This window comes from Streptopelia decaocto, assembly GCF_964273445.1.
Source record: "Streptopelia decaocto genome assembly, chromosome: 4".
Classification (NCBI taxonomy): Eukaryota; Metazoa; Chordata; class Aves; order Columbiformes; family Columbidae; genus Streptopelia; species Streptopelia decaocto.
The window spans coordinates 58,561,442-58,580,965 of NC_138658.1; the positions used below are offsets into that span (position 1 = coordinate 58,561,442).

At 38.0% G+C, this 19,524-nt stretch overlaps 1 protein-coding gene across 1 annotated transcript in view; it reads right to left on the minus strand.

Annotated features, from left to right (window-relative positions):
* The window catches only part of RBPJ (recombination signal binding protein for immunoglobulin kappa J region), a 66,684-nt gene that overhangs the window by 22,261 nt on the left and 24,899 nt on the right, over positions 1-19,524 (minus strand). Inside the window, exons 2-3 of the mRNA XM_082052035.1 lie at positions 11,785-11,823; positions 6,688-6,783 (exon numbers count right to left, since the gene is read on the minus strand). Of these exons, the coding sequence (XP_081908161.1) occupies positions 6,688-6,783; positions 11,785-11,823 (135 nt within the window). The remainder of the gene's footprint in view (positions 1-6,687; positions 6,784-11,784; positions 11,824-19,524) is intronic.

Consider the following 19,524-nt stretch of genomic DNA (forward strand, 5'->3'; position numbering starts at 1 on the left):
TTTTCTCATATGCTGTTTCATTCCAGCTTTATTCCAAATGAACATTCCTTAGAATAACTATGGCCACTAGATGGCAATAAAGACCTTTAAAAAACAAGTTTTAACTCATTAATGAACACAAGCCACAACAATTAAAGCACTCTTTTTAAATTAGAATACAAAGAAAAACCTTGGGAAACTATGCCTTATTGAACTAGGAAAGCAACTTTTGAAGCCGAGACAAATTTAAGTTTGGTTAAAACTACCAAACAAGGAGAAAGAGTCTGGACATTAACAATCCGAATGGATTTTCTTATCTGTCAGCCTCTTCTTATTCACCCTTCAGATACAGACAGGTACAGTTCCAGGGGCTTTTTACTTCATATTTACAATACCAAGAACTCATGTATAGAATACCTTAACTTTACATATTCTATCCAATATAGTGCGAGTAAACCATGAGTATCGTCATATTTCTAATTTTCACAGAGGACTAGAGAAAATGTTTTTGAAATGTATAAAATAACTGCTGGAAACAGGTTCTCTAATTAACAAAACATTTCCAACGTAAATAGCAATGTAAATGTTTATGTGAGAGCCTGGCTTTCAGATAACTATAAAGAGGAAAAGAGAAAATCACCTCCCCAGAATAAATAAAGTAATTTAGGTAATTTCCAGTATTGCTTATGAGAAATAAGGTAGGACAATATTTGGTGGAACAAATGAAAACATGCTTCCTTCGACCTTTGATTTACATGGCCTACCTCTCTTTTTTGTTAACCACAAAACTAAAGTAAGACTGAGTAGGAGGCAAAAATTCCTCTGAAGTATTCGTCTGACCTATAGTAAAAAGAAAATTATGTTGGAAGGAAAAGTAGCTGTCTGGTTCTTCTGAGCTTGTTCAGAATTTTCAGTGTAAGATGCAGTGGTGGAAAATCATGTAGCACGTAATTTCCTCACTGGATTTATACCATATTCTCTTAATACCTCTTCTTTATGTCATGAGCAGACTGACAATTCCTTGCTGAATGAGCAGTAAAACAACACAGGACATTTTTCCGTGAGGTAAACACCTAACAGCTTGATCTAAAAACCACATGAGATCTGTAGGGATCAACTCTCTGAGCTCTTTCATTACTGGAAGTAAAACAACTGGGAACGTCTTTCCTGGACAGAACTTATTCCACACTTGTTAAAGCAGCATGATGAGATACAGATTCAGTGCTTCCTACTTGCTGATATAAAGCACAGTGACTGAGCCAGGTAACATTTTGGGATACAGGGTCTCTGCAAATACTTCATGTATTTAACATATCCCTACAACATTTTTGTGTGGACTCCTGTTTTCTCAGAAGAGGCTCTCTGTGACGCTCCTCCTATGCATCTTCTGAGAATTTGTGATCAGTGTAATTAAAACGATGAGCAGTTTAAATGACACTGACATTGGGACTGGTATTAGCCAGGAAAGATCAGAGAATCAATCTCCAAAAAGTGAAGGGCATCCCCATAGTGCGTTCTTTCACTATAACTTCATGGGCCACTCAAGTGAGGAAAGACCATAGTACTGCCAACATCATGTTAGACTCCAGGCTCAGTAGCTCAGTACAGCGGAGGAAAGCTGCTGTTCATCTGTTCCATCAGACCTGAGCATTTTTTCATGGCAAGAAAAACAAGCTGAGAATTGTTTAAGGATGCTCCACTTTAATCCAAATTACTTGAAGGGAAGATAATTTCTAGTGGTTTCTGAGTCTTGACTACAATAACAAATAGGTTGTGTCTTTGGCACAACCTGCAACATTGTTTTAATTCAGACAATCACCAAAGGAGAGAAAAATATTCCTTCAGTCAATCCAGGCCAATCAATACAGAGAGAACATAGGGTAACTTCTCTACTTGAAGTACTAACTTAATGTGCCAGGAAGCAAAGAGTAGAAAGTAAAATAAAATCGGCTCATGTCATTGCTACCTTGTTCTGATGCATTCAATGCTCTTTTCAAACCACAGACTTCCATTCACAAAGGTTTCCTTTGTCAAATCATCCAGGTCATCCCTGTGTTCCTCTTACAGAAGTCTTTGCACTCATGAGGATTTAGAGGTGTCTACCAACTGCCTTGCTTTATGTTCAAGGCAACATTAGCAGGGAATTTTTCTTTTGTACCTGTTGGTCAATTCTGAGTCGGTCAAGGCACAAGATATGTTTGTCAATTACCAGAATTGTTTTGAGCATGAAACTACTGCGCAATCTTCTTTCCTTCTTAGGAGCTGAAAGAACTAACAGCATCCACTAAAGAACTCAATAGAACAACAAACAAATGAAAAAACATTAAGTGCTGGAGTGCTAAGGATGAAGTAGTGTAGCCATGGGATAAGCCCTGGAAAAGGTCATGCTCTCAGTAACAAGAGCATCAACCAGACGGCAGGCACACTCCATTCGGTAAATGGCAATATTTGAGCAGAAATCAGAGGAGCTCCTTCACTAACAGCCACAAAACAAGCAGCAGCTAGAACATTCTCAGGCTAATCAGTAGTGATAATGTTTAAACTCAGAACAGCATATAATCCACAAATACCAATCTGGCTCATAGTCTTTGATAAACTATGCCCTGGAATCAAAAACACTTCAGTCCTCTAAACTGTTGAATGTTCACACTGTTCAGGTTCTGAAGACAGAATTCTCAGTGAATGGTAAATATGGAAAAAATACAAGCAGCACAAGCCAAACACCCACGCTCATCAGGACTAAACATGACATGAGTTGCTATCAGTTGAATGCTTTGAAAGGTGACAGCCATCTAACAGGAAACATGAGACAAAAAGTCTTAAATTTAACTGAAGCCCACCCAGCTTCTTACCTCCTGGTTTCTTTGTTAAACTAAACAACTTTAACTTTGGGAAGAGCTGGACTAGGAAGAAAAGTCCACTCAAAAAAGAAAGAAGCCTCCTTTCCTTACTGTTATTTAGGGACAAGTTATCAAGAACAAGCTCACATTAACCCAGAAAGTCCCCATCCATGTGGCAACAACCTGGAATTGTGTTTCTGTGAGGCCTATTTAAAACAGGCCACGCTACGTGACATCTGCACCGTCTACAGTGAGTTTTCAAAAGAGTATTTCGCCATCTACTAAGCCTCATCAAAACACTGAAAGGTAGTTATTGTGCTTTTAATTATGCCATGCAAAGTTTATTAATGATAAGTATTTTCCATGAACTTACAACAAACAATGTTTAAAGACTGGAACGAAAGGTGGAAGTTTGTTTAGGGCTTTTTTAGTAAGAACTAATTCCTTTTGTAACTTGAATTCTTAGTTACAAAGATAGTGCAATTTAACTTACTCTTTATGGATCAAAACTAACCATATTATATCCATGCCATAATGAAGTCCCATGGAAAACATGAAATTTCTCCATAAAAACAGGTATGAAATAGGTTTCTGTCTATAAAGCAGGTGTATGCCAAACAGCCCACTTCAGAAATGATATTTAATGTAAAAGTGGTAAAAACTTGATCGACCAGTTGCATAAAGCAAAGCTTTACTCATTTTGCAATCAACCAAGAGGCATGTTCTGCCAGGAATAGAACAGAAGCAATTAAACAAAACTCAAAAAAAAAAGCCAATTCATCATTCAGTTTCACTGAGTACCTGAGGGCACGCATGGATCCAAGGACTTAATAACTGGCTTTTTCCTTTACACTGATAACAACACGATGTCATTGCTGATGCTAACTGTCTGGGAACTAGCAGAACAGTACCAGAGACAGCCTAAATGGTGCATCAAAATGTAAGAAAACCTAAAATACTTAAAGTGAAAAAGGACATCTTAGTATGTATGCCGAATTTGCATTTCATACCCATACCAGAACGGCAATCATTTCACCACTACTATTTAATAACAAAAATCCAACTATTGTCATTCCTAGTAGTCTTCTGAGAAGCTCTGAAATTCTCTACACTCATATGACATGCTTTCATTTTTAATGAGGTGAATCTGAGATACCCTTCATGAACAAATGCAGCTGTACTGAGACAGGCAACTGAGCTGTACCTCACGAAATCTGAAGTGGTAAAAGAATGCCTAATTGCAGCTAGCAATAATTTCAATAAATGAGAAACCAAAAAGTAGTTAACCAAACATTACCAGTACTCAGGTAATGTATGTGGCACAGTGACTTTCACAGCATCAAGTGAAATATACACACATATTCAAGCCTACAGAAATGTATGGCAATGGTAGGAAATGCACACAGGAGCTTTCAAAAACTGTTAGCAAACAACAGCTTCCTGGAAACACTCAAGGCCAGGCTGGATGGGGCTCTGAGCAACCTGATCTAGTTGCAGATGTCCCTGCTCAGTGCAGGGGGGCTAGACTAGATGAGCTTTGAAGGTCCCTTCCAACCCAAACTGTTCTATGAACAATTTGAAGCTTTGCCGTGCATTCTTCAGAAGACTTATGTAAGTTTTTCAAATGGCAACAGAACTTTTAAAAATCAAAATCATGTACTTTTTTTTTCCTCCCTTCTTTTGATACAATTTGTTTTACAAAATAATGATATACAGTACAGCTTTGCAAAATGTTCCTGCCCTCATGGATTGCTCTGGCCCCAGGAGAACAAACTGACTGAAGTTACAGATACGCTGTTTAGAAAGACACTTTCCTACACTTTACAAAGACACTTATCTGCAGGCACACCCCTCATTTTGGGGGAATAATATGCTTAACTCACTTGCAGTAATGAGTTAACTATGAAACTCCTGAATGACAATATAATCTGAGAAGATAACAATAAGAGGTCCCTATATTGTCATAAATGTTTTTAGCTGTGTAGTTTGCTGCAAGGGGTTAAAGTTACAGTTTACTGCTAGTAAGGCCTTGCATTGCAGCCCTTTTGCATTTAGGTGTAGACGCGAGCAGGAGGGCTGTAGAGTTATGTAGCAGGTAACACACAGCATACTTGTCTGCTTCTGTGCCCTTCCTCTTTCACTGACTTCCCATTTGATTCTCATGAATAATTTCACAAAGATCTAAAACCCACTTCGAGTAAACAATTCTGTGGAGCTGCAGAGCCTGGACACTGCCCAAAAGAAAGGATGTGAGACACCGGCTAACAGAAAAGACAACACACATTGAAAGACAAGTACTCCGGCACAGAATACTGAAGAACAGTTGAAAATATAGTTTGCATCTCCATGATTCAGACATCACTAAGTGTGAGAACTTTGCAAGCTTAATTCTAGTATTCCTGTTTTCTAATGCTTTTGTACATAAATATGTTCAAATCTCAAATCTCAGAAAACTGTAACACACATAACAATGTAATAAGACCTACACAGTGGCAAAAGGAAGGTTAAAATCTCAGAAAAAAGTGCTGAATGTGTGGTCTTTTATGGTGAACAAATATTAATAATACAAAGCATCTGAAAACTAAGCAAATACTGCACTATTTATTTTAGTGAAATTTAAGCTAGAAAAGTATAATTCACACTTAAAGAAAATTCTCTTCAGTCATGAGAGGCTTAGAAATCTGCATGTGAAGGACCATCCTATTTTCTTCTCTTAGTCATGTAACTAAACCATCACATAGAGGAGACTGCAGGAAATTCACCTTTGCCTAAAAAGCATTCATCCTCACATCTTCCTGTAGATTCTGTCCCTTGGTAAACTACCTATTCTATTGTAAAAATGCAATACAAATTAAAATAATGTTTGTTGTGAATATGGTTATGATCGACCTGTCATCCTTTTTAAAGCTGTTAGAGATCTGATTCAGAAAAGCATCTTACTGAGGCTAGCAATTTCCTTCTCATATTAATTTGAAATTACTCAGGAAAAGAGCCCTCCACAAATAGTCACCATTAACACTTTGTTTGTGGGAAAGCGAAGATGTGGGAAAGCAAGATATGCGGTTCCAGTCACCTGCATGATAAAGGAAGATCACCACTAACATGACCATCTGGATGGCCAGAGAAATATACTAACACAATTAGATCACAGCAACTAGTCAAAATATAAAGAGCCTTAGACAGGTTGTGCTGAAGTATGCTTCTCATAATTGTAAAGGGTGATAGCCCAGAATCGTGAGAATGGTATCTGAGGCCAGATAACCGCGCCCAAGTACATGTGATGCGTGAATGTCGTTGGGCCTGATCTGTGAATGAGTGGGAACATAACTGAAACAGACATGAGTATGGTGTGTTTTTAATAACAATTATTGATAAAACATCTTATGTAACCTCTTAGTCCAGGCCCATATCTGTAAATCCTATAAATTGTCAATGGCTAATAAAAAGGGCCTCAGCCTGGCTCAGCTCTCTGCTCTGCCCGGCTCTGCACTCCTTCCTGAACAAGATCTCTGCCTGAGTGGCATCTTTGTCTGCGTCCTGGCGTGCGTCATCTCTTATCGCCACACTTGTTTACTCCAGATTTAAAATGGAAGGTTTAAAATTAGAGCCATTTTAGTTCAATGGAAGAAAAGCTTCATCCACGGATGAAAAAACCTGTTGGTAGGAACAGGAATCACTACACGGAATGCCACAGGTTTGCAGCACCTGTGACATAATGAAATTATTTTTGAGGACACATTTTGTTTTACGTTTCTTCAGTTTCTAGTACAATCTGAGGAATTCTGGAATGCACTATGCAGCTGACTACACATTACAGTTTCCTTAGCTGGGAGCTGTAGAGGGAAGCCAAGAAGAAATAGACACCTACCTTTTTTCATTTCCATATGATTTCTGCGCAACTTTTGCATGGAGTATTAGAACTGTTTGATCCCCTCGTTCCTTTAAGTAATTTCGCATTGCTTCCCTAAAAATTAGAAGACAAATTTTAAACGTTGTTTTAGTTTTGTTTGTAATTATAATAATCCAGAGACAGCATTAGGACAAAACAAACCCAAACACCTAAAATGCAAAAAAAAAGGCAACTTAATATGGTCAAGATGAGTTTGCTTTGTGTTTTAATAAAATTACACAGCAAAAAGAAGCAACTACCTTGCATGAAGCTAGCAGTAGAGGTCTGTGGTCATATGCAATTACTACATTTTCCAGAAAATAGGTATTTGTGATGTGAAATTGTATCAATGCCAATCACTACAGAATGTTCAAAGCCCATTTTTATAAAGTACCATGCCATAAATATTTGATTAGAACAAGCTTTACTAATTCAATAATCTCCTTAACCAATTTAGTCTTTCATGATAATGATAAATTGTTCTGAAATTTTGTTAAAGCTATTAAGTAAATCAATGCAATGTTTATATAAAAGTTTAATTTTGTTTGTGAAGATACTAAAGAGTTGAGTTCTTCATCTTATCATTTCATCTCGTTTTCTAGAGAAAGCTTCTACTTCCTGCATACAATCAGGTAAAAAAAAAAAAATTAGATTTTCTATCGTTCATCATCACTGTAATGACAGACGTCATGTAAAAGCTATGATTACCTCAAACACACCAACAGCAATTCCTTGAGAGAAGTAAGAGAACAATACACCCTATCATTCTTCTGTATAATCACCTAACTGTTCATTAAGCAGCATGCCAAATTCAACACCCTGGGGTTTAGCTGAGTCGGAGTGCTGACAGGAACAATTTTAAGTCCCTGGAGGAGCGTTTGCAGGTTGAATGCCCACCAATGCACTAATCTTCAAAGCCATCAACCAGAGAAACAAATTATACATTTAACAGGAAGTTATAAAAAGAGGTGAAACACTACAGAAGAGGGATTTTTTTTTGTTTGTTTGTTTGTTGTGTTTTCTTTGGTTTTGTTTTGTGCGTGTGTGTTTTTTCCCTGAACTGAAACCAACTCTTGAATTCCCTTTGGAGAGATCTAGAAAATCAAACATCTCCAGTGAAAGAAGATGCAAGATAAAAAGCACTATTATGTCGACAAGACCTTTTCCAAAAGAAACACCACATAGTTTCACGAAGGAAAGCAAGTAGATTATGGGAGGGTGGCGCTGAAAAACAACATCAATCCCGCTTTCCTAATGATGTTTTGTAAATTCTTGCATTTGTCATGCCTGCGTATGACAGGCATTTTCTGTGTAAATAGGATGATATAAAACCAGAGAAAAGACTTGAATTACTGTTTTAAATTTGGACTAATTTGATCTATTTACATTTGACATTGGTAAAATTGATGTTTATCCACGAAAGCACACATGGAAGAACTGTCTCAAAGCACAAATACTTATTCTATTTACAACCATTGTTCAAGAATATATTTTAAAACCACAAAACATAACTTGTTGTGAAATTATGATAAATGCAGCTAGTATATATCATAATGAAATGTAAGTGGTTTAAAAACTTCATAATCTCACAATTTGTAATATGGTATTAAGAGTACTGTCATACTAAATTAAGAACATCTGCCACACTAAAAACTCTTTACTCAGAACCACTCAAAACCAGCAATCCATGCACAAAAATTCTAGGTGCTGTCTAATGTTCATTTAGCATTGTGTGAGGAGGAAATCTGCCTTTTTTTTACTGGTCTGTTGCTACAGTGGACTTGTACAATCCAAGCTCCTAGGAGAACCAGGACTGTTCTCCTCCAGCCCCTGCCCCATGGAAGAAAACACATAACCATTACAACTCTTACATTACATTTTTCATTATTAAATCTTAAAACTCTCCACAAAGGTAGTACTATTATAGTTTACATCTAAAAACAACTAGCACAGTATGAACATATCAGTGTTGTTGCACTGGAGCTTGCATGACAATGAACAGATTATTAGACAAACAGGACTGTCTTTACACAAAAAAGCAGAATGATTTTCCAATAATTGAACTAAATGCCTTTAAGAGCTTACAGACACATTTTTTTAGCATTACATAAACAAATCATACTCCTAAAAATTTGTGTGATGGTTTTTCTGTTTCAGCATTTTTCTCTTCAGAGGAAAAAAGTGAGGTTAGTTATTTCGAGCCTCTATCAGTATAAAAAAGGTTTGCAAGCTGCTTCTTTCGAGGACAGCCAGCAGTTTCCCAGACACCTACCCTCCACTCACAGGCAAGAGTACCTGGCACATCTAGTAGCTAAAATTCTGCACATTAAATTTAGAGTCACTACAATTCCTAGAAAACTTAGTTCTTTTTAAGTCATAGAAGATAAATTCTATCAGTAACTTCAGGGTGATACTAATCAGTGTTACTGCTCAAGATGCAAAATAGTTCAATCACTTAAAACTTAGTATCACAGAATCACAGAATGTCAGGGATTGGAAGGAACCTCAAAAAATCATCTAGTCCAATCCCCCTGCCGGAGCAGGAACACCTAGATGAGGTTACACAGGAAGGCCTCCAGAGAGGTCTTGAATGCCTCCAGAGTAGGAGACTCCACAACCTCCCTGGGCAGCCTGTTCCAGTGCTCTGTCACCCTCACCATGAAGAAGTTTCTTCTCAAATTTAAGTGGAACCTTTTGTGTTCCAGTTTGTACCCATTACCCCTTGTCAAACCATTGGTTGTCACCAAGAAGAGCCTGGCTCCATCCTCGTGACACTCACCCTTTATATATTTATAAACATTAATGAGGTTACCCCTCAGTCTCCTCTTCTCCAAGCTAAAGAGACCCAGCTCCCTCAGCCTTTCCTCATAAGGGAGATGCTCCACTCCCTTAATCATCTTTGTGGCTCTGTGCTGGACTCTCTCCAGCAGCTCCCTGTCCTTCTTGAACTGAGGGGCCCAGAACTGGACACAATATTCCAGATGGGGTCTCACCAGGGCAGAGTAGAGGGGAAGGAGGACCTCTCTCGACCTACTAACCACCCCCCTTCTAATACACCCCAGCATGCCATTGGCCTTCCTGGCCACAAGGGCACAGTGCTGGCTCATGGTCATCTTGCTGTCCACCAGGACCCCCAGGTCCCTTTCCCCTACACTGCTATCTAACAGGTCATTCCCCATCTTATACTGGAACCTGGGGTTGTTCCTGCCCAGGTGCAAGACTCTACACTTGCCCTTGTTATATTTCATTAATTTTTTCCCTGCTTAACTCTCCAGCCTGTCCAGGTCTCGCTGGATGGCAGCACAGCCTTCTGGCGTGTCAGCCACTCCTCCCAGCTTGGTGTCATCAGCAAACTTGCTGATAGTATGCTCTATTCCCTCATCCAAATCGCTGATGAATATATTGAATAATACCGGCCCCAGTACTGACCCCTGAGGCACTGCACTAGATACTGGCCTCCAACTAGACTCTGCCCCATTGACCACGACTCTCTGGCTTCTTCCCTTCAGCCAGTTCGCAGTCCACCTCACTACCCAATCATCCAGACCGCACTCCCTCAATTTAGCTGTGAGGATGCTGTGGGAGACTGTGTCAAATGCCTTACTCAAGTCAAGGTAGACCACATCCACTGCTCTGCCATCATCCATCCACCTTGTTATGTCCTCATAAAAGTCAATGAGGTTGGTCAAGCATGACTTTCCCTTGGCAGACATGTTGACTGCCCCTAATGACCCTCTTATCCCTAATATGCCTTGAGATGGCACCAAGGATAAGTCATTCCATCAGTTTCCCAGGGATGTAGGTGGGGCTGACCAGTCTATAGTTACCCGGGTCCTCCTCCTTGCCCTTTTTGAAGACTAGAGTAACATTTGCTTTCCTCCAGTCTTCAGGCACCTCTCCCATTTCCAAGACTTGGGAAATATCCCTGAAAATAGGTAGGCCAACAGGAAACAGCAATGCTTTTTCAATAACTTTTAAGTCAGTTTAGATCAATTTTGCATTTAAATGAAGTTTAACAGTGACACAAGCTACACTGAAGCTTATCCAGAAATACAATAAGACAGATGACATCCCCAACACAAAATGTAAATGCTCCCCCCAACCCTGTGCTGTAATATAAGGCATCATAATTTCATTCAAAACAGAAATAGGCCAGAGTGACAATGGGTGTCCATGTCTTTATACAGCACTGTTACCACACAAAGCTACAAATAAATTGCACATCCTTTGTAGTTCAATAAAACAGTGGATATTAAACTCGGCAGCTACTTATAATCAGCACAGTTAGTGGCACAGAATAATAAATAGCTGCACAGACTGTGTTACAACAGTTTCAAAAAATGGTCACTAGTTAACAGCTTCTAGTATAAATGGTTCCCAGGCAGACCAGGAACGTTATCACGTACTACAGTCATTCTAAGCACTTTTCAGAATGGATTGACTTGATGGTATTACTTGGTGCTACCTCTAACTGTTTAGGGTTCACAAAAAATTGGTAAACATCACTCCTTGACAGCACTGTGTTCATTTTGTTCTTACCTGCTGCATGACAGCAGTAAAGTAATAGCTAAACTTTGGCAGTAAAAAGTGTTATTTTACATAACCTCACAGGATACTTTTACCCAAGAAAAGACGTCCAGCTCATTCCTGGTGATTTAAAACTAAGCAGAATCACACAGAATCATAGAATGGTTTGGGTTGGAAGCAACCTTGGAGGTCATCTAGTTCCAACCCCGCTGCCATAGGCAGGGACACCTTCCACTAGACCAAGCTGCTCAAAGCCCGATCCAGCCTGACCTTGAACACTTTCAGGGATGGGCCATCCTACTCAATAATCTACAATAACAGATACATGAGGCCAACACCATTTCTAAAAAAGCATTTCGAGTATCAAAAACAAGGCACCTACTATTCAAAATTTTACTTCTGGTTGCTGATGGCATACAAGAATTGAAAAGCTTTGATATTCAAAATTCTAGGATTAGCAAGCCACAATTTTTTAACTTAGAAATCCTTCTGAGAATGAAACGGGTAACTTTAGAAAATTGTTAAAACCACAATTTCATTCATGCTTACCTGGTGAGGCGTTTCGGTTGAGGTCGCTCTCCAAATTTCCTGGAAAAAAAGAAAAAAAAGTTGTTGCTAATTTTAAAGAAAAGTTTTTATTCAAAATTTTACAGTGAAACACTATCCTGATTTTACACTTTTTGAAAGCGTATTGACATTTGGTGTCTTTTATCTGTGATTTCTTAGATCACTAATAAAATATCAACCATCTCCTTGCAACAGCTTTTCCTACAATAGCAGAGGCTTTTCATAATATTTGGAGCACCAGATGACTTTCTTTGCTGAAGTCACATTTACTTTCTCTCAGAATCGCTTTTGAAAAGTTCAGATATCACAAGCATGTAAATAACCAGGAGATTTTTGCCATAGAACTGGCCAGCAATGCCAACAAAACGCAGTTATTATCAACACACATAACTTAACAGACTTATTGCTGAGTCGCCAAATCACCGTGAATGTTTCCCATCAGGACAATTCCTCAGAAACCTGTTTTTCCTTAACAACTACTTAAAACAGTATGACAACATATTTTATATGTACCACTACAGAATTATAAGAAAAATCTCACATGGAATGTAGCTGAATGTGACCCAGAAATATCCCGCTGTACACTTAACAATTTTTAGCCATAAGGTGTTTTGAGACAGCTGTATTTCTTTCAGTGCTTTAACACTGTTCTTGAGAGAGTATACTCTTTATGCTAGGTTAAGACTTCCCAGAAAATTCTGAAGACTAAGACTCTGAATTTACACAGGACAGAAACATTTTTATTAACAAAATCATCCTCAGATTAAACCAAAACAGTCAGGTGAAAGACCAGAAAAAAGTAAGGCTGTACCTAGCTAGCAATGTACATCTGTTCGACCTGGTAAGGACGTATAACCACAAGCTAAAATGAGGACAGGGGGAACAAAACAAAACAAACAACAAATCAAAACACAACAACAAACCAAACCAAACCAAAATGAGCTTAGCTTAACACTTTTCTATCTAAAAATAAATTGAGGCCTAAGGGACTGTGCTTCTGTTGCCAGTGTTCATAAATATCTCTACAACTTGTTGTACTCTTTGATGAGTTGGCACATCTTTCCTTTTATGCTTCCTGGATAGCGAAAAAAAACTCTCCTAATATTGCCCTACTACAGTATTGGAGGCTCCCTAGGAGAACTTAATCATTAAATGATGTAACACGAAATTCCTCTGTTTGTGCACTGGATCTGTCCAGAACTCTACAGCAACTGGTGGTAGAATGATTCAATAATTCCAATTTCATTTGAATAATTCTAGAAATGTACAGAGTAAAAATACGGCCATTTATATAGATAAGCATAATATCACCCGCCTGAAAACAGAACAAAAAGAACATTCAGCAAACGTTGAAGCTATTTTTCAAGACTTGAGAAATAAATCTTCTAAAGTAATGGTAGTCCACTCCACATAGAGGGATTGAATAAACAAGATGAAGTTAAATTATTTTCCTCAGTTTAAACAATTAAATTAAAATTTATTTTTTCCAAGCAGACAGAGGTTCCTTTCATGTTTTACTTTGTTGTTATTAGTATAGTGCTAATTTGTTTAGCTTTAACTTTAAATGAAACAATGACCCTAAAACTCTTGCTGCAAGGTTTGGTTTTATATATTTAAAATTACAAGGTCTATTGGAGACATACTTCATTTATATTTTTCTCTGTGGTACGTATCACTGCATTGTCATATTTGTAATGCAGGAAGACAACTAAAAAACCCAAACAGCTTTGCAGTTTGGCAGCAGGAATGTTATATCCCAAAGCCCTTCTGCTTCCACCGCTTATCTTCTCACGATCTGTCTAGCTTCATCTCCCAAGCACGCCCTGTGCCTCTGATTTTCCCTGGATAAGGGCGAGTAGGTGTGCATATCCCACCTCCCCAGCACTACCTGTGTAGTTACTATTCTCCCCTGAAGACCTAGGATCATTATATCTGCCAGAGGATTCAGCTGTCTATGACTCACTGACTAGACAACAGATTACCTTTAAGCAATACTCTCCAGACAAACAACATCCCTATAGATTAGCAGCCTGATTTTGAGTAGAACTACAGTCTTTGTTTCAATCCCTCTGCACATTTTAATTCACCATGAAAAAATTAAGAGGTGCCTATTTTGGAGCAAAGGAGGCATTCCGCACACCACACTTGCTTGTACTGCAGCCAAAAGATCCAATCCAAGATGAGGACACTAGTACATCAGAAACTGCATTAACACAAAAAAGTCTCCCAGACAAAATATTACACTCCCCTAAGGCAACATGTACCCATGTAGGAACTCCTGAGCACCACAGAAACACTCCCCTTGCACGTACAGTTATTGCTACCTAAACAGAGCTTTATTAACCAGGCATCTACACAAAATAGTTGCAATTACTTAAATAAATAACCCCCTTTTTTTTTTTTTCCTTTAGTCAAATCCTGAATATACAGCATAGGAATAAGTACCAAAATCCCCATTCTTCAGAGGCAAAGCTAAAGCACTGTGTCACTCTGGAGATGCACAGGGTAAACTCCGACCATCTGATGCTCAGTGCAATACCTTTATAAATCACATGCCAGCTTTCCCTTGCCTCCTCCATCCAAAATAAAGTTAATGATGTCACTGTAACAACTCACAAAGACATATAAATTCTACCTTTAGCAACTCGAACCTTCCAAAGAGATGATGCAAACTAAATATGATAAAAGTTTTTATTGTGCCTTCAATACACATTAGAGGGAGAGGTAGAATAGGAAGAAATTAAACACTCATATTTATTTAAAGTCCAGTTTTTTACTGTCTATAAATTAAATTAATCTACTTTTTCCTCAATAATGTCATCTTGACAGATGGCTGATGGTTATGTACCCCAGCCTTGGTGTCAATGAACAACCTTTCCTGTACCACCTCAAAATAATTTCAAAGACCACATAAATGCTCTTTGGAAGTAAGAACTTTAAGACTTGACCTACAAACTACTTAGGTTAACAGACATTTTCACAGAGATAACTATATTTCAGGAAAAAGTAATGTGACTTGTATAGGAATACCATAAATCAAGTTGTTTAAATAAGTGACCAATACATACAGGAACAAGGTTGATTGACATTGCATTCTTATACACCCAGTAAGAAACCTCCATAGCTCAATAGCAAGAGTCACAGAAGTTAAAATTCAAGAATGATTAAGAATGGAAAAGGAAACACAAGCACTACACTGTCATAGCTTTATTCTGCCACACAACCACAATTCTGAAAATTGCCTAAAGTTCACTGAAAACATAGTGGAAAAAAGTTATCAGAGTAATAAAAGATACCACAAAAGTCAATATGGATGATCAATAGTTTTTATATGCACATGGCTAACACTCTTCAACCTTTAGCGAAAGTGAGAGCATGAAAGAAAAGTGACAAATGGATGTGAAGACCTAAGAGACTAATAAAACACAGGCGAAACGTGAAAAGGAGACAGTTATTCTCTCTCCCTCTCTCACAAACACAGGAATTGAGTAACATATCTAATATCTGAAAAATTCATTTTGAATTTAAAAAAAAATTCTTTGCTCTATAAACGCTGTTATAACTAAGTTGTGAAACAAATTGCTATAGGATATTGTGGAGGCTGAAAGCACAAATGGACTCAAAAGATAAAACAGAAGTCTGGTACAGAACTCCATTAGCTTCTATTAAGCATAATGACCTATTTTTTACAACCTTATTCTCAGGAAAACCTAAACCATGTTCTACCAGCAGCAAAAAAGTTACCAGAAGGAAAAGAAGCAGTCTACATTTACCCTGTCTTTCATATTCTTTTCCATCCATTACTGCCGACTAGCAGGCACAGTCCAGTACGTATACTCCTATGAACCAGACACATTCCACAGCAGCAACTGGACCCAGGATGCCAGAATGTCAGTCACATTGCAAAACTCAAGACATTTATTTCAAACTTCTGTATGACTGGCATGTTGAAAAATGAGCCAGTTCAGACATTTCAAGGTCACTTGTCAGAGATGACAGAGACCTCAACATTTTTCTTGCATACGTTTTTCCCTGGATTTCACTTTTCTGGAATTTCTTTTTGTATTCAGTATTTCTATTCCTTCCCTTCGTCCACATCTTGAAAATATGCAGATTGATGGATAACAAAATTATACAGGAAAGGAAACTATGCTTACAGTAGTTATTAAACAAGCTAAATATGTATAATACAAAACCCTCATTATAAGTTACATATCCTTATATCAGAAGGAAGTTCCTTTCCTGTTTTGATGTTTGTTTGTGAGGATTTTGTTTGTTTTTTAATTTTTCATTTTTTATTTTATTTTACTATCCAAGACTAAGCACTGTTTCAGGTGTACTGTATTTGAATTCCAGACATACAGTCAAGTTGCCATTTCAACTCAAAACTAATTTAGTACAAACTGTGTTCTGTTAGTATTTCCCTAACACACTGCACTACAAACTTGAGTATGAGCATTAGTGACACCATTATCACTTGCTGTTGCAACATGTTATGCTTGTTCTAATAATTCTTTTCACACTCCTGTATTTACTCAAACCACGAGTTTGTATGTATTATTTCATATATTTTGTCTTGTGATGCTTTGCATAAATTAATTTCACTTCCACATTTTGCACTGTAGGCATAATTTTTTTCCCCACACTGTATCTCAAATAATTCTTCTTTTCAAGTCTATCCTTCTCACTTAGCAAGTCCTAAGTTTGCCATTCAGACTTGTACTCAAAACTCCTTTTCCCCATTCACAGAATGGGAAGTGAACTTTGTCTTTTTTACCTCTTTACTGTCCCTCAAGTAACTATGGAAATGAACAAATGCACTAACAGTAATGTTACATTAACTACTTTTGCTCAAACTTTTAATATCCTCAGGTTAAGTAAAAACATGACACAACATACAGGGTAAGTTTCAAATGTTTCCAGAAAATACCAGAAAACCAAATCCTATTTGGAATTCCTAGCTCAGATACAGTAGGTACTATGCTATAGTCTTCCATGGCCGCAGGAGCATGAATTTCCACTGCTTCCAGCATCTACAAAGGAGCACAGAGAAAAGCTATAATTTATTACATGCCTCTACTAAAAGTATCAAACTCTTTTTCTGTTATACAGTCTCACTGTCCGGAGATAGAAGTTCAGCCAAACAGTTAATTTTTTTTCAATGGTTCTATGTGTCAAGCCAACTTTGGAAGGAAAAATTAATTAAAATTAACTAAGACAGTTTTACCATTTGCAAGAACAAAATATATTAAAAAAAAAAAAAAAATCACATGCTGTCCCATCCTCAACTTTAACTGAAAATCTGTGGTCACTAAACTGCTCTAGCACCCTCCTGCCTGGAATATGAACTTCAAATTTTTCTGGTGTTAGCCTTCAGTCAAGAACACCCTTTTTTACAGTGCCTGAGAAAGTCCATTCACCTTATTTATCAAGCACAGGAGCCTTAAATAAATATTTCCAAAACTTTCAAATAGAACCAAACTTAAGCAATTTGCCTTAAGAATTCTATCTTCACTTGGCCTATAGACTGACACAATTTCTGGCATTTAGTAGGAACAGTATGGTTCTTTCTGTATATAATGCTCTCCAGAGAGGAAAAAAGCAAAAGAGATTGTCAAATTTGAATACAGTAGGAATAACAGCTAAGCAGAAAGCAAGCATGTTGGAGGGGTCAACATGGGGGGAACAGCAGGAAAAGTGAGGACTGAAAATGGGAAGACACGAGTAGCCAACTAAGATGAAGTGAGAAGAATGGATCTGAGAACATAATGAGAGAGGAGGCAGAAGAAAAGCCTATGGCAAGGCAAAACATTCAGATTTAACTCCAGAATATACAAAGACTAGTAAAAATACACTACAGTTACTTTTCTCTGTCGACTTTTTTTGTGACAAAAGTTTTCATGGTGTCTTAAAAAATTTCAACACTGAAAATAAAAGCAAAATACTTTCCTCACCCTGAAGAATCAAAACCCACTATAGTAGATATCCGTGTGTTGAGATCTGAGTTGAGATCTCTTCATTTTCTTTTTGCCTCACACAAGCATGAAGTGTTGGGGTGTTGGGGCCTAAGCCTAACAGGCAGTTAAGCACCACACAGCTGCTCACCCCCTCCCCACCATCACATGGGTGAAGAGAAAAGCAATGAGTAAAAAGCAAGTAAACTTGTAGGTTGAGATAAAAGTTGTTTAACAAGAAAAAAAGAAAAGTGGAAGAAGAGAAAAACAAAACAAGTCAATCACTCACCACCTCCCACAGGTAGACTGATGACCAGCCAGTTCCAAAGCAAAAGCTGGGTAACCTCTCTAAAGCCCCCTCCTCATCATTTTATTGCTGAGCATAACATTATATGGCATGGAATGGAAATACCTGTTTGGTTAGTTCCAGTCATCTGCCTGGTTGTGCCCCCTCCCAATCTCTTGTGCATCCCCCAGTCACTGTGGGGGGATGGACACAGAATGAGATACACAGAAGGCCTTGATGCTGTGCAGACACTGTTCAGCAAGAGCTAAAACATTAGTGTATTATCAACATTGTTTTGGTCATAAAGAACACAGCACCATGCCAGCTGCTACAAAGAAAATTAACTCCATCCCAGTCAGACTCAGTACAATGAGAAATCTACAGAAAAACTGATGCTTTCTACATAGGAAACATGCTGGATTTTGAAATGGCACAGAGTGCCTGTTCGTTGGAGAAATTTCACTCTGAAGTCCAACTGTCAAATCATGTCCAGCTGGACCTACACACCTGTTGGTGCTTTTGATTGATCTGATCTAGCAAGGGTCTAACATTTTTCCTGAATAGCAAAACCAATTATTTATTAGTCCAGTTATAGCACATATCACAGTATTTGCTGCAGAACATGTCAGAGGAACTCTTTAGTAAGCTACAAGAGGTGACCTGCAATACCTCAGCATGGATTCTGGAAACAATTCCAGACAAGCGCTCAGAAGGGAACTTCCCTGGAAGGAAGTTATCCCATAACTGTTTAGTGCAATTGTTTCAGCTCATTCTCCTGAAGCACAAGTCTCTCAACATTGTCAGAAATAAGATATGGCAATCACTAATCCAGGGCAGTATAAGACCTGAAGACTGAGTGGCAAGTCCCACTTGCCTTAAACAAAGCTGTCAAATAAATAGGTTTTGAGACATAAGCTTCACATAGACTTACTAGGAGATAGAAATGATTAAGAATACTAAATTAAATGCAGAATAGAGTGACTAAAGAACGTTTTTATTTTTACTTCCTCAGAGGAGGTCTGAGGGAAACAATGCTTGAAACAAAAGGAATCTAATGAAAATAATTTCAGATATAATCTCTAGAGAATTTTCAAAGTACACTAAGCAATTCAGAAAGAAAGAACATCAGAAATTCCAACCTCTACCCTCCAACAACAGGAAGTGACAATGAAGTTTGGTAGGAGGCTGAAGTTAAGTTCCAACATTTCGAATATCTACCAAATAGCTGGTATCCCAAAAGCCACTAAGTGTGACAGGACTGGGGAGGAAGAAATATTGCCATTCAATTACTATAAGTATATTGTAGTCAGGAGTGTAGCAAAAGAAACGTCTGTGTGTCGCTTAATCCCAGTTCTAAAAAAACAGAGTCAGCTGTCAGATGCAACCTTCTCCTAGATCTCTTATATAGCCAGGAAACTTATGAAAGAATCTGGAAAGTTTGGGGTTGGATAGTGAGACAGCAGCCTTTTAAATAAATAAATT